The sequence below is a fragment of the Aethalodelphis obliquidens genome, unplaced genomic scaffold, assembly GCF_003676395.1.
Source record: "Aethalodelphis obliquidens isolate GAN/ISIS:26980383/991018 unplaced genomic scaffold, ASM367639v1 scaffold10, whole genome shotgun sequence".
Taxonomy (NCBI): domain Eukaryota; kingdom Metazoa; phylum Chordata; class Mammalia; order Artiodactyla; family Delphinidae; genus Aethalodelphis; species Aethalodelphis obliquidens.
Genome location: NW_020837954.1, coordinates 39,885,257 through 39,900,467, shown reverse-complemented (window position 1 = coordinate 39,900,467; position 15,211 = coordinate 39,885,257). Strand labels below are relative to the sequence as shown.

At 36.2% G+C, this 15,211-nt stretch overlaps 1 protein-coding gene across 11 annotated transcripts in view; it reads right to left on the bottom strand.

Annotated features, from left to right (window-relative positions):
- The window catches only part of GPHN (gephyrin), a 626,342-nt gene that overhangs the window by 409,629 nt on the left and 201,502 nt on the right, over positions 1-15,211 (bottom strand). For all 11 annotated transcript variants that reach the window (XM_027111532.1, XM_027111539.1, XM_027111540.1 and 8 more), the window contains exon 3: positions 532-589. In XM_027111532.1, coding sequence (XP_026967333.1) covers positions 532-589 — 58 coding nt within the window. The remainder of the gene's footprint in view (positions 1-531; positions 590-15,211) is intronic.

Sequence of the window (15,211 nt, the reverse complement as noted above, 5' to 3'; positions counted from 1 at the left end):
CACGTGTTATGCTAGAAGACTAATAGTCCACAGGATTTAGTAAAATGTTAGAGACAGAAAAATGTAACAATGCTGTAATATTCAAAGAATAAGGTCAATTTTTCATGTATTGTGCTGTAAATTTTAAATTGAGATTGACCTACTGTGTTATCAAAGGAACCAGGAAGTATATACTAGAAGACTAATATTATTTATAATTGGTGAAAGATGATAGGGAAAAGAAATTAAAACAAGATTTAAAAAAGTCCATTATGCATACTAATGCTTATAAAGTGCTTTCTTAAGTAAATTTTCAATTAATTTTACAAGAAAGGGTTGCTTTCTTGATTTTCCTAACATGTATTGATGATGGTAGATGAAATCTGATGATGATTATCTGATATGTATATTTTAATTCAAACAGGATAACTGGGAATTAAATGATGCCCTAACACTGCCAAAGATTCAATAGGATAAAGAAAAAACAATTATTTGCCCACCTTCCCACTGAGACACTGATTCTTTGTAGAGGTGAAAAACGCCATACTATACCTTGATTTCTTCTATTTCATCTGGTACTATCTTGTATGCTGATATAGTCCCACCCAACCTGAAATTAGGAGAAAAAAATATTCTCAAAACCGGCAACAGTGTATTAAAAATATGGACTGTTTCTTCCATTAGCATCAGAGTGCCACCAATAATTGCCCATTACCCACCCCAACAACCATGGAGGCAAAACAACCATTTTGTGCTCAGGTTTTCCATATAGTAGTTTAAAAAGGTAGACAGTAAATGACTACTGAAAGAGGAAACATAAGTTAGATTTTTAACCATAATTAAACTTCTCTTATCGATGGTTTTAATGATGCTCAAACTGTCACTTTTACTGATAGATTCTGTCACAACTAAGATGTATCAAGAACAATAGCAGACATTTCTATTTTCATGGCATCATGAGACACAGCTAGGTTTAGAATACCTATCAATTTAACATACCATCAGTATTCTATAGTATTGTACTCAGAAAGACTGATTCCAAATTTCATGTTCTTTCCCTTACAACACACTGCTTTCCTCACTAAAGGAATCATTCTAGAGGTAAAGTGCTCTTTTACTCTAATCGCAATTTTTCAAAGGTCCCACAACTAGGAGTGGCAGACTGGGCTTAAGAACTCACTTCCAGAAACTGATAAGCAAATTCTAAAATTCATATGGAAATTCAAGGAACACATAACAGTCAAAAAATCTTGAAAAGAAGAAAGCTGGAGAAGTTACACTTTCTGATTTCAAGTCACTACAGATCTACAATAATCAAGACAATGTGGAGCTGGTGTAAGGACAGACATATAAAGCAATAGGGTACAACTGAAAGTCCGGAAACAAACATCACATTTATGGTCAACTAGTTTTTGTTTTTCTTTTTATTTTATTGTAATAAATATAGTTAACATTTTAACCATTTTTAAGTGTACAGCTAAGTGACAATTACATTCATAATGATGTGCAACCATCATTACTATTTATTTCCAAAACTTATCCATAACTTAAACAGAAACTCTGTAATCATTAAGGAATAACTCCTAATTTTCCCCTTCCCCCAGGCCCTGGTAACTCCTAAACAACACTGTCTTTACGAATTTGACTACTCTAGGAAACTCACATAGAGGAATCATACAATATCCGTCCTTTTGTATCTGGCATATTTCACTCAGCATAGTTCTCAAGCTTTATCCACATGGTAGCATGTATCAGAACTTCAATCTATGAATTACTCAATCATATGGTAATTCCATGTTTAGCATTTGAAGGACTGCCAAACACTTTTCCACAGTGGCTGTACGATTTTACACTACCACCAAGAATGCATGATGGTTCCAATTTATCCACATCTTCATCAATACTTGTTATTCTATTTTTTTAATGGCTACCCTAATGGGTGTAAACTGGTAACTCATAGTTTTGAGACTCGCATTTCCCTAATAAGCAGTGATATAGAGCATGGGTCCCCAACCCAGGGAACGGTGGGCAAGCGATGGGCAAGTGACTAAAGCTTCATCTGCCAGTCCCTGTCCCTCGAATTACCACCTAAACCATCCCGCCCTGCCCTGTCAGTGGAAAAATTGTTTTACATAAAACCAGTCCCAGGTGACAAAAAGGTTGGGGACCACTGCTACAGAGTATCTTTTCATGTTCTTATTGGCCATTTGTATATCTTCTCTAAAGAAATATCTATTCAAGTGCTCTGGCAATTTTTAAATTGGGTTGTTTGTCTTTTTGCTGTTGAGTTGTAGTTTTTCATATATTCTGGATATTAAACTCTTACCTAAGATATTATTTCCAAATATTTTCTCTCATTCTGTAGGCTGTCTTTTAACGTTCTTGATAATACTCTGATTCACAAAAACTTTTAATTTTGGTGCCGCACAATTTATGTATTTTTTTCTTTTCATGCTCACCTTACTGGTGTCATGCATAAGAATCCATTGCCAAGCAGAAACTAACACACCATTGTAAAGCAATTATACTCCAATAAAGATGTAAAAAAAAAAAAAAAAAAGAATCCATTGTCAAATCCAAGGCCTTGAAGATTTATCCTTATGTTTTCTTCAAAGTGTTTTATGGTTTTAGTTCTTCTATTTAGAACACTGATCTGTTTTGAGTTCATGTTTGAATATGGTGTGAGATATGGGTTCAAGTTAATTCTTTTCCATGTGGAAATCCAATCATTTAGCAACATTTGTTGACAAGCTTTTTCTTTCCCAAAGCTGTTGTCAAAGCTTTGACTTAGCACCCTTGTCTAAAATGAATTTTCCATAGATACAGGTTTATTTCTGGATCCTTAATTTTATTCAATTGGTCTATAGGTCTATCTTTTTGTGGTTCTCGGCATAGAAGTCTTTTAGCACACTGGTTAAATGTATTCCTAGGCATTTATTTTCAGATGCTATTTTAAAAGGCGTAGCTTTTAATTTCCTTTTCAGATTGTTTATTACCAATGTATAGAAACAAGTAATTTTCATGTGTTGATCTTGTACCCTGTAACTTTGCTGAACTTGTTTATTTTTTTAAATTTATTTATTTAATTTATTTTTGGCTGTGTTCAGTCTTCGCTGCTGTGCACGGGCTTTCTCTAGTTGCGTGGGCTTCTCTTGTTGAAGATCATGGGCTCTAGACGCGCGGGTTAAAGTAGCTGTGGCATGCAGGCTCAGTAGCAGTGGCTCGAGGGCTCTAGAGCACAGGCTCAGTAGTTGTGGTGAATGGCCTTAGTTGCTGCACTGCATGTGGGATCTTCCTGGAGCAGGGGCCGAACCCATGTCCCCTGCATTGGTAGGCGGATTCTTAACCACTGTGCACCAGGGAAGTCCCTGAACTTGTTTATTGACTCTAGGAACTTTCTTGTGGATTATCTATATACAGGATGATATTATCTGTGAATAGAGATAGATTTACTTCTCACTTAACAGGCTGGATGCCTTTTATTTCTTGTCCTTCTCTAAATACTCTGGCTAGAACTTCCAATGCAACGTTCAATATCAGTGGTGAAAGCAGGTATCTTTGTTTTGTTCCAGATATAAAAAGAAAGCTTTCCATTTTTCACAATTGAATATGGCGTTAGTTGCGGGGTTTTCACAAATGCCTTTTATCAGGTTAAGGAAGTTCCCTCTGTTCCTAGTTTTCTGAGTGTTTTTACCATGAAAAGAATGCTGGATTTTTGTTAAATGCTTTCTCTGTGTCAAATGAGATGATCATGTGGTTTTCTGCTCTTCAATCTTTCTGTTAATGTGGTATTATTGCAGTGATTAATTTTCTTATATTGAACTACCCTTGAACACCTGGGGTAATCTCACTTGGTCACTGTGTATAATTCTTTTAATATGTGGTTGCACTCAGTGTCGTGATACTTTCCTATTTTGCATCTATATTCATAAGGGTTATTACTCTATAATTTTTCTTTCTTCTGGATGTCTTTATCTGGCTTTGGTAGCAAGGTAATTCTGGCCTCATTGAATGCGTTAGAAAGTATCTTCTCTTCTGTTTTATGGAAGAGTTTGAAAAGCATAATGTTAATTCTTCAAATGTTTGGAATAATTTACCAGTGAAGTAATCTGGTCCTAGACTTTTCTTTGGTGGGAGATTCTTTTTTTTTTTTTTGTAATTAATTTTTATTGGAGCATAGTTGTTTTACAATCTTCTGTTTGGTGGGAGGTTTTTAATTGTTGAAAATCTGTTTACTTGTTACAGATCTGTTGAGACTTTCTATTTATTTTTATGTCAGTTTAGGTAATTCACATGCTTCTTGGAATTTGTCTATTTCATCTAGGTTACCAAATTTGTTGGCATACAACTGTTTAGAGGATTTTTTATAATCATTTTTATTTCTGTAAGATCAGTAGTAATATTCACATCTTTATTTCTGATTTGTTTTTGAGCTTTCTCATTTTCTTAATCAATGTAGCTAATGGTTTGTCAATTTTGTTAATTTTTTCAGAGAACAAACTTTTGCTTTTGTTGACTCTGTACTGTTTTTCTATTCTCTATTTAGCTCCACCTTAATCCTTATTATTTTCTTCCTTGATCTTTTCTTTTTACCCTGCCTCCCTCCCTTCCTTACATTAATTGTCTTATGTATCTAAGCTGATTTTTTTTCTTTTTCTGTAGTGAATCATTTTAATTCCCGTGTCATTTCCTGTTTTACATCTTTTAGGTATTTTTTTGGTGGTTACCATGGGGAATACATTTAATATTCTAAATTTATAGCAATCTAGTTGATTGATAACAACTTAAATCATTACATGAAATGTCTGCTCCTATACAGGGCTATCCTCCTACTTTTATGTTGTTGTCATAGCTAAATTTGCTAGTTTGGGAGTTAGTTTTCTCTTTTTCTCTAGTCCTTCAGGGTATAGAGTACTGTATTTATCGAGGATGTTTCTTTCTTTTTGATGTGCACATTTATAGCTATATATTTCCCTCTGAAGAGTGCTTCCACTGCATCCGGTAAGTTTTGGTATGCTGTGTTTTTGTTTACATTTGTCTCAAGGTATTTTCTAATTAACCTTGTGATTTCTTTTTGAACCACTGGTTAAGAGTGAACTGTTTAGTTTCCATATATTGTGAATTTTCTAGATTCCCTACATTTTTGTTTGCTAGCATCTTTCCAATGTGGCCAGAGAAAATACTTGGAATGATTTCAATCCTTTTAAATTTACTGAGACATTTTTTTTTGTGTCCTAACATTTGGCTTATCCTATAAAATGTTCCAGGTCTTCCTTTGTGTATTATCAGCAATTCTCTTTTGAAACATGACTGTGCTTGTGTCTGTTAATTTACTGTTAGAATTAAATGTGATAATACATTTATTTCCTTAATGCAATTTCATTTAACAGGCTTCTAATTATATGACTTTTCTGAATGAATTAATCTATGTAATAAAAATAAAGGAATCTGTAGATAGTGATTATTTCCATTACTGAAACAGTTCCAGAAAAAAAATATTGGTCCAAATTCATTAGGAATAGAAATATTTAAAGGTAATTCAAAGTTGCTCAGAAATATTTTAATTTTCTCCCCAACTCTAATCTGCTTCTTCTACAGTTCTCCCCAGTTTTTGTTATGGTAAATGTTAATTGATCCAATAGTCCATGTCGTAAGTGTGGAAATCTTTCAAATGCCTTTACCTTTCTCAGCCCCTACAAGTAATAACAGTCAAATTTTTATTGGCCTTAATTTATCTGGAAAATAGCCATTCTTCCATTTCCACTTCAGTACTTTAAGATTTTATCATTTCTAACCACAGTTTTAGTAGTATCCTCGCCACAGTTGTAACAAGCTGTATCTAAAATGTAATTCTTCTCATGTCACATCCTTATTAATGGATAATACCTTAAGAAGTGATGAGAATTCCCTTTATAAACTCGACTCCTCAGTCCATTTCTTGTTTCATTTCCTGTAACGCTTTCACAGTACCTCTTTGTTCTAGCCATGCCCAATTGTCACTAATTTCATAAATGCTTTATGCCTCTCTATTACCTGTATCTTGAATGCTCTTCTACACCCCCAAAACTCCATATCAACCTTCAGGAGTCAAATACCACTTTGAGAACACTTACACAAACTCTGGAAGCAGAAATAAGCACCTCCTCTACTGTGAATAGTGCCTTACTCACACTTGCATTATAGCTTTTATCCTACTATTATAATTAGCTGTTTAGAGAACTACCTTCTCCACTAGATTATGAAGGTACAGATTATATTTTAAATTACACTTGGCAAATAGTGAGTACTTAAAGCTTGATAAAGCAGCACACATTTGGTAAATTAATGAGAGAGGTTAGAGGAGCCAGACATGTGAATTTTCACCAAGATCATAAACAAAAATCTTTTTTAAGAGCAGTATCTCCAGACTTTCAGATCAAGATGGATGAGTGGGAGAAAGCATGAACACACCAAAAATACATCTACATTACTATAGGAGGCAGGTCAAAAAGATCTTGCTTTATGTCAGATAGTGTTCTGCCTATGTTTTCTTCTAAGAGTTTTATAGTATCCAGCCTTACATTTAGGTCTTTAATCCATTTTCAGTTTATTTTTGTGTGTGGTGTTAGGGAGTGTTCTAATTTCTTTCTTTTACATGTAGCTATCCAGTTTTCCCAGCACCACTTACTGAAGAGACAGTGTTTTCTCCATTGTATATTCTTGCCTCCTCTGTCATAGATTATGACATGGAACAGGTGTGTGGGTTTATCTCTGGACTTTCTATCCTGTTTCATTCACCTGTATTTGTTTTTGTGCCAGTACCATACAGTTTTGATTACTGTAGCTTTGTAGTATAAGCTGTAGTATAAGCTGTAGTATAAGCTGTAGTATAAGGGAACCTGATTATTTACACTCCGTTGTGCTTTCTCACGATTGCTTTGGCTATTTGGGGTCTTTCGGGTTTCCATACAAATTGTAAAACTTTTTGTTCTAGTTCTGGGAAAAATACCATTGGTAACTTGATAGGGATTACATTGAATATGTAGATTGCTTTGGGTACTACAGTCATTCTGATACTGTTAATTCTTCCAATCCAAGAACATGGTATCTCTCTCCATCTGTTTGTGTCACCTTTGATTTCTTTCACCAGTATCTTATAGTTATCCAAATACAGGTCTATTGCTTCCTTAGATAGATTTATTCCTAGGTATTTTATTCTTTTTGATGTGGTAAGTGGGATTGTTTCCTTAATTTACCTTTTACTCTTCTACACTGTTGGTGGAAATGTAAATTGGTACAGCCACTATGGAGAATAGTATGGAGGTTCTTTAATAAACTAAAAATAAAACTACCCTATGATCCAGGAATCCCCCTCCTGGGCATATTCCCAGAGAAAACCATAATTCGAAAAGATACATACACCCCATTGTTCACTGCAGCACTATTTACAACAGCCAGGACATTGAAGCAAGCTAAATGTCCATCAACAGAGGAATGGATAAAGAAGATGTGGTACATATATACAACGGAGTATTACTCAGCCATAAAAAAGAACAAAATATTGCCATTTGCAGCAACATGGGTGGACCTAGAGACTGTCATACTGAGTGAGGTAACACAGAGAAAGACAAATATGATATCGCTTGTATGTGGAATCTAAATAAAAGGTCAAAATGAACTTATTTACAAAACAGAAATACAGTCACAGATGTAGAAAACAATCTTATGGTTACCAGGGGGAAAAGGAGGGGAGGGATAAATTGGGAGATTGGGATTGACATATACATACTACTATATATAAAAGAGATAAGTAATATGGACCTACCGTATAGCACAGGAAACTCTACTCAATACTATTTAATGACCTATATGGGAAAGGAATCTAAAACAGAAAGGATATATGTATAACTGATTGACTTCTCTGTACAGCAGAAAGTAACATTATAAATCAACTATACTCCAATAAAAAAAAAATACATCTACATGAGGAACAATTCTCACTAAAAAGTACCTGAAAATTGGCATAAAGACTCCTGTACAGCTAAGGTTGTAAGACAGAATCACAGGGAATCAGGCAGCAAGGGAAGTGATCAGGTCAGGACTTGTGCCCCTGGGAGGGGACTCAGAGGAAAAGGGAGATTACAGGGGTGGAGAATTTCCCTGGAGAGTGGTTCCAGCCACGTATTAGGTGCCCTAGTACTGGAGTCTGACACAGGGAAGATAAGCCCCCTTGGCTGGTTGAGCTCCGCTGCGATGAACAGGAGGGCTGTCGGCAGCACGGACTTCATTTGTGAGGAGTTAACCAGCACTGGCTTGCTCCCACGGCAGAACAGAGAGGGAGAATTAGGACTGCATGAGTGGCTACCCAGTTTCCCACAACAGCCCCAGCATGCACCCCAGCCCAAGCTGAGCTAATGCTCCAGCCATGCTTATTTCACCTCAGAGCTCCACAATGGAGTGACAGTTGCCACAACTGGGAAGGCTCATCTGTGGGAGGCAGAGGTGACTCAGACCTGGGCAGTGTCTGAGCACAGCACGGTGGCCAATGCTGGTGCTTACCGAGAAAGCTTATCAGAAGCAACCCTGATCTCTGACACTGGCCAGACTTCACAGCCTGCATCCTGATACACATCAAGAGGCCAGGTGGGCTCTGCCTGCCCTGCGGCATAGCCCTACAACATTACAGGGTTAGTGGAGACTGCGGAGGAGTGTGTGGCTGCAGGGGGAAATAGAGACACAGATGCAGCGGGGGCTGTCATCGCAGGCAGCAAATTGGAGGTAGCATAAAACTCTGTGGCCAACCTGCAGAAGCCCATGCCCCATCATGAGCCCAGAGCCTGCATGGCCGCTGTTGGTGCAGCACTGCTCTCCTAGGGCAAGGATGCCAGGTACTGAAAGAGGAGAGAGCACATATTTTAAGGAAACAAATCCAGCTCGTAATCAATATTCAGGGCTTCTGCTCCTTAAACTTGGGATCCAACCCCAGCCCCAATAGGGCAGAAGGGGACAATGAGTAGAGGGGAAGCACTGCCTTACAGTTAGCTCTGGCCCTATCCCTTCATCTCCAGCCCTATCCACTACCAACGTGATAGATGCCACAACACCCTGAGGAAAGATGTCACTTCTGTTCATGTCAAATCCAGCTCTCTCACCACAGGCATCAGGCACACACAGACTGTATAGGGACACTTCCATATAGGGACATTCTTTCAAGACCACAATAGGTAACTGTTTTACCTAAATTCATAGTGACAAAAAAAAAATGAAAAAAAGGGCTTCCCTGGTGGCGCAGTGGTTGAGAGTCCGCCTGCCGATGCAGGGGACACGGGTTCGTGCCCCGGTCCGGGAAGATCCCACATGCCGCGGAGCGGCTGTGCCCGTGAGCCATGGCTGCTGAGCCTGCACGTCCGGACCCAGTGCGTCTGGAGCCTGTGCTCTGCAACGGGAGAGGCCACAACAGTGAGAGGCCCGCGTACCGCAAAAAAAAAAAAAAAAAAAATAGGGATTTGTTTCAATTTAAAGAGCAACAGAAAACCTCTGAAAAAATAATGAAACAGAAATAAACAATTTATCAGATAAAGAATTAAAAGGCATCCAAATTCGAAGGGAAGAGGTAAAACTGTCACTATTTGCAGATGACATAATACTTTATACAGAAAACCCTCAAGTCTCCACCAGAAAGCTCTTAGAACTAACAAATGAATTCAGTAAAGCTGTAGAATATAAGATTAACATACAGAAATCTGTTGCTTTTCTATACACTAATAATGAACTATCAGAAAGAGAAAGCAAAAAAAAAAAATTCCCTTTAAAATCACATCAAGAAGAATAAGACACACAGGAATAAACTTAACCAAGGAGGTGAAAGATCTATACTCTAAAAACTATAAGCCACTGATGAAGTAAACTGAAGATGATACCAAAAATATGGAAAGATATCCCATGTTCATGGATTGGAAGAATACTGTTAAAATGTCCATACTACTCAAGGCAATAGATTGATTTAATGCAATCCCTAACCAAATACCCATGACATTTTTCACAGAACAAATCATTCTAAAATTTATATTGAAAAACAAAAGGCCCAGAACTGCCAGAGCAATCTTGAGGAAAAAGAACAAAGCTGGAGGTATCATGCTCCCTGACTTCACACTATATTAAAAAGTTACAGTAACCAAAACAGCATGGTACTGGCACAAAAAGAGACAGATCAACTGAACAGAATAGAGAGCCCAGAAATAAACTGACAAACTTATGGTCAATTAATTTGTAACAAAGGGGACAAAAATATACAATGGAGGAAAGATAATTCAATAAGTGGTGCTGGAAAAATTAGATAGCTACATGTAAAAGAATGAGATTAGAACATCTTAACATCTACAAAAATAAACTCCAAATGGAGTAAAGACCTAAATGTAATACCTAAAACCATACAACTCCCAGAGGAGAATATAGGCAGAACACTCTTTGACGTAAATCACAGCAATATTTCTTTTTAGATATGTCTCCTAAGGGAAAAGAAAAGCAAAAATAAACAAATAAGACCTTAATTTAAATTAAATTAATTTAATTAATTTAAAACCTTTTGCATAGCAAAGGAAACCACCAACAAAATGCAAAGACAACATACTGAATGGGAGACAATACCAATGACATACACAATAAGGGGTTAATATCCAAAAGACATAAAACAGTTCATACAACTAAAAATTTTTAAAAATCCAGTATAAAAAATAAACAGAAGATACAAATTGACATTTTTCTAAAGAAGAAAGATAGCTAACAGACACATGAAAAGATGCTCAAGATCACTAATTATTAGAGAAATGCAAATCAAAACCACAATGAGATAGCAATTCACATCTGTCAGACTGGCTAACATCAAAAAGTATACAAGTAACAAATGTTGGCGAAGATGTGAAGAAATGGAAACTTTTGCACAGTTTGTGGGAATTAAATAGGTATAGCCATTATGGAAAATAATATAGAAAAAACTAAAAATAGGATAATCATATGATTCAGCAATTCCACTTCTGTGTCTATATATGAAGAAACTGAAAACATTAATTTAAAAAGATACATGCACCACAATATTTATAGCAGCATTACTTACAATAGCCAAGATATGGAAGCAAACTAAGTGCCCATCAACAGATGAATGGATGAAGAATATGTGGTAACTATATATATAATGGAATATTACTCAGGCATAAAAAAATGAAATTCTGCCATTTGCAACAATGAGGATAAATCTAGACAGTATTATACTTAGTGAAATAAGTCAGAAAGAGAAAGACAAATCCTCTATATTATCCATAATGTGGAACCTAAAACATAACTGAAATCAATGTGTATAACAAAACAGAAATAGACTCATAAACAAAGAGAACAAACTAGTAGTTACCAGTGGGGAGAGGGAAAGAGAGAAGGATAAGATAGCCTCAATTACCAGAAGGTAAGAAGCAAAAGCAAGAAGAACTACACTCCTGCAGCCTGTGGAATGAAAACCACATTCACAGAAAGACAGACAAAATGAAAAGGCAGAGGGCAATGTACCAGATGAGGAACAAGATAAAACCCCAGGAAAACAATTAAATGAAGTGGAGATAGGCAACCTTCCAGAAAAAGAATTCAGAATAATGATAATGAAGATGATCCAGGACCGTGGAAAAAGAATGGAGCCAAAGATCAAGAAGATGCAAGAAATGTTTAGCAAAGATCGAGAAGATGCAAGAAATGTTTAACAAAGACCTAGAAGAAATAAAGAACAAACAAAGAGAGATGAACAATACAATAACTGAAATGAAAAATACACCAGAAGGAATCAGTAGCAGAATAACTGAGGCAGAAGAATGGATAAGTGACCTGGAAGACAGAATGATGGAATTCACTGCCGCAAAAGAGAAAAAAGAAAAAAGAATGAAAAGAAATGAAGCCACCCTAAGAGACCTCTGGAACAATATTAAACACACCAACATTCACATTATAGGCATCCCAGAAGGAGAAGAGAGGGAGAAAGGACTCGAGAAAATATCTGAAGAGATTATAGTCGAAAACTTCCCTCACATGGGAAAGGAAATAGCCACCAATGTCCAGGAAGTGCAGAGAGTCCCAGGCAGGAAAAACCCAAGGAGAAAAATGCCGAAACACATAGTAATCAAACTGAATAAAATTAAACACAAAGAAAATTATTAAAAGCAACAGGGAAAAACGAAAAATAACATACAAGGGAATGCCCATAAGGTTAACAGATGATTTCTCAGCAGAAACTCTACAAGCCAGAAGAGAGTGGCACGATATATTTATAGTGATGAAAGGAAAGAAGCTACAAACAAGATTATTCTACCCGGCAAGGATCTCCTTCAGATTCGACAGGAAAATTAAAAGCTTTACAGACAAGCAAAAGCTAAGGAAATTCAGCACCACCAAAGCGGCTCTACAACAAATGCTAAAGAAACTTCTCTAAGTGGAAAACACAAGAAAAGGACCTACAGAAACAAACCCAAAACAATTAAGAAAATGGTAATAGGAACATACATATGGATAATTACCTTAAATGTGAATGGATTAAATGCTCCAACCAAAAGACACAGGCTTGCTGAAAGGATAAAAAAAATAAGACCCATCTATATGCTATCTACAAGAAATCCACTTCAGACCTAGCGACACGTCCAGACTGAAAGTGAGGGAATGGAAAAAGGTATTCCACGCAAATGGAAATCCAAAGAAGGCTGGAGTAGCAATACTCATATCAGATAAAATATACTTTAAAATTAAGAATGTTACAAGACACAAGGAAGGACACTACATAATGATCAAAGAATCAATCCAAGAAGAAGATATAACAATTATAAGTATATATGCATCAAACATACGAGCACCTCAACATAAGGCAAACGGTAACAGCTATAAAAGAGGAAATCAACAGTAACACATTAATAGTGGGGGGATTTTAACAGCTAACTTACACCAAAGGACAAATCATCCAGACAAAACATTAATAAGGAAACACAAGCTTTAAATGACAATAGACCAGAGAGATTTCATTGAGATTTATAGGACATTCCATCTGAAAACAGCAGATTACACTTTCTTCTCAAGTGCACACGGAACATTCTCCAGGACAGATCACATCTTCGGTCACAAATCAAGCCTCGGTAAATTTAAGAAAATTGAAATCATATTAAGCATCTTTTCTGACCACAAAGCCATGAGATTATAAATAAATTACAAGAGAAAAATAACGTAAAAAACACAAACACATGGAGGCTAAACAATACAATACTAAATAACCAAGAGATCACTGAAGAAATCAGAGGAAATCAAAAAATACCTAGAGACAAATGAAAACAAAAACACGATGATCCAAAACCTATGGGATGCAGCAAAAGCAGTTCTAAGACGGAAGTTTATAGCAATACAACCCTACCTCAAGAAACAAGAAAAGTATCAAATAAACAATCTAACCTTACACCTAAAGGAACTAGAGAAAGAAGAACAAACAAAACGCAAAGATAATAAAAGGAATGAAATCATAAAGGTCAGAGCACAAATAAATGAAATAGAAACAAAGAAGACAATAGCAAAGACCAATAAAACTAAAACCTGGTTCTTTGAGAAGATAAACAAAACTGATAAGCCTTTAGCCAAACTCATCAAGAAAAGGAGGAAGAGGACTCAAATCAATAGAATTAGAAATGAAAAAGAAGAAGTTACAACGGATGCCACAGAAATACAAAGCATCATAAGAGACATAAGAGAGCATCATAAGCAACTCTATGCCAATAAAATGGACAACCTGGAACAAATGGACAAATTCTTGGAAAGGTATAACCTTCCATGACTGAACCAGGAAGAAACAGAAAATAGGAACAGACCAATCACAAGTACTGAGATTGAAACTGTGATTAAAAACCTTCCAACAAACAAAAGTCCAGGACCAGCTGGCTTCACAGGTGAATTCTATCAAACATTTAGAAAAGAGCTAGCACTCATCCTAGCAGATGAAAGAACACTCCCCAACTCATTCTACGAGGCCACCATCACACTGATACCAAAACCAGACAAAGATAGTACAAAAAAAGAAAATTGCAGACCAATATCACAGATGAATATAAATGCAAATATTCTAAACAAAATACTAGCAAACAGAATCCAATAATCGATTAAAAGGATCACACAACATGATCAAGTGGGGATTTATCCTAGAGATGCAAGGGTTCTTCAATATACACAAATCAATCAATGTGATACACCATACAAACAAACTGAAAAATAAAAACCATATGATCATCTCAATAGATGCAGAAAAGGGTTTTGACAAAATTCAACACCCATTTCTGATACAAACTTTCCAAAAAGTGGCAGAGAGGGAACCTACCTCAACACAATTAAGGCCATATATGACAAACCCACAGCAAACATCATTCTGAATGGTGAAAAACTGAAAGCATTTCCTCTAAGATCAGGAACAAGACAAGGATGTCCGCTCTCGCCACTATTATTCAACATAGTTTTGGAAGTCCTAGGCATGGCAATCAGAGATGAAAAACAAATAAAAGGAATACAAACTGGAAAAGAAGAAGTAAAACTGTCAGTGTTTGCAGATGACATGATACTATACATAGAGAATCCTAAAGATGCCACCAGAAATCTACTAGAGCTAATGAATTTGGTAAAGTTGCAAGATACAAAATTAATGCACAGAAATCACTAACAACAAAAGATCAGAAAGAGAAATTAAGGAAACAATCCCATTTACCACTGCAATAAAAAGAGTAAAATACCTAGGAATAAACCTACCTAAGGAGGTAAAAGACCTGTACTCAGAAAACTATAAGACACTGATGAAAGAAATCAAAGATAACATCAACAGATGGAGGGATATACCATGCTCTTGGATTGGAAGAATCAATAATGTGAAAATGACTATACCACCCAAAGCAATCTACAGATTCAATGCAATCCCTATCAAATTACCAATGCCATTTTTTTTACAAAACTATAGAAAAAATCTTAAAATTTGTATGGAGACACAAAAGACCTGGAATAGCCAAAGCAATCCTGAGGGGAAAAAAACGGAGCTGGAGGAATCATACTCCCTGACTTCAGACTATACTATAGAGCTACAGTAATCAAAACAGTATGGTACTGGCCCATAAACAGAAATATAGATCAAAGGAACAGGATAGAAAGCCCAGAGATAAACCCACGCACCTATGGTCAACTAGTCTATGACAAAGGAGGCAAGGAT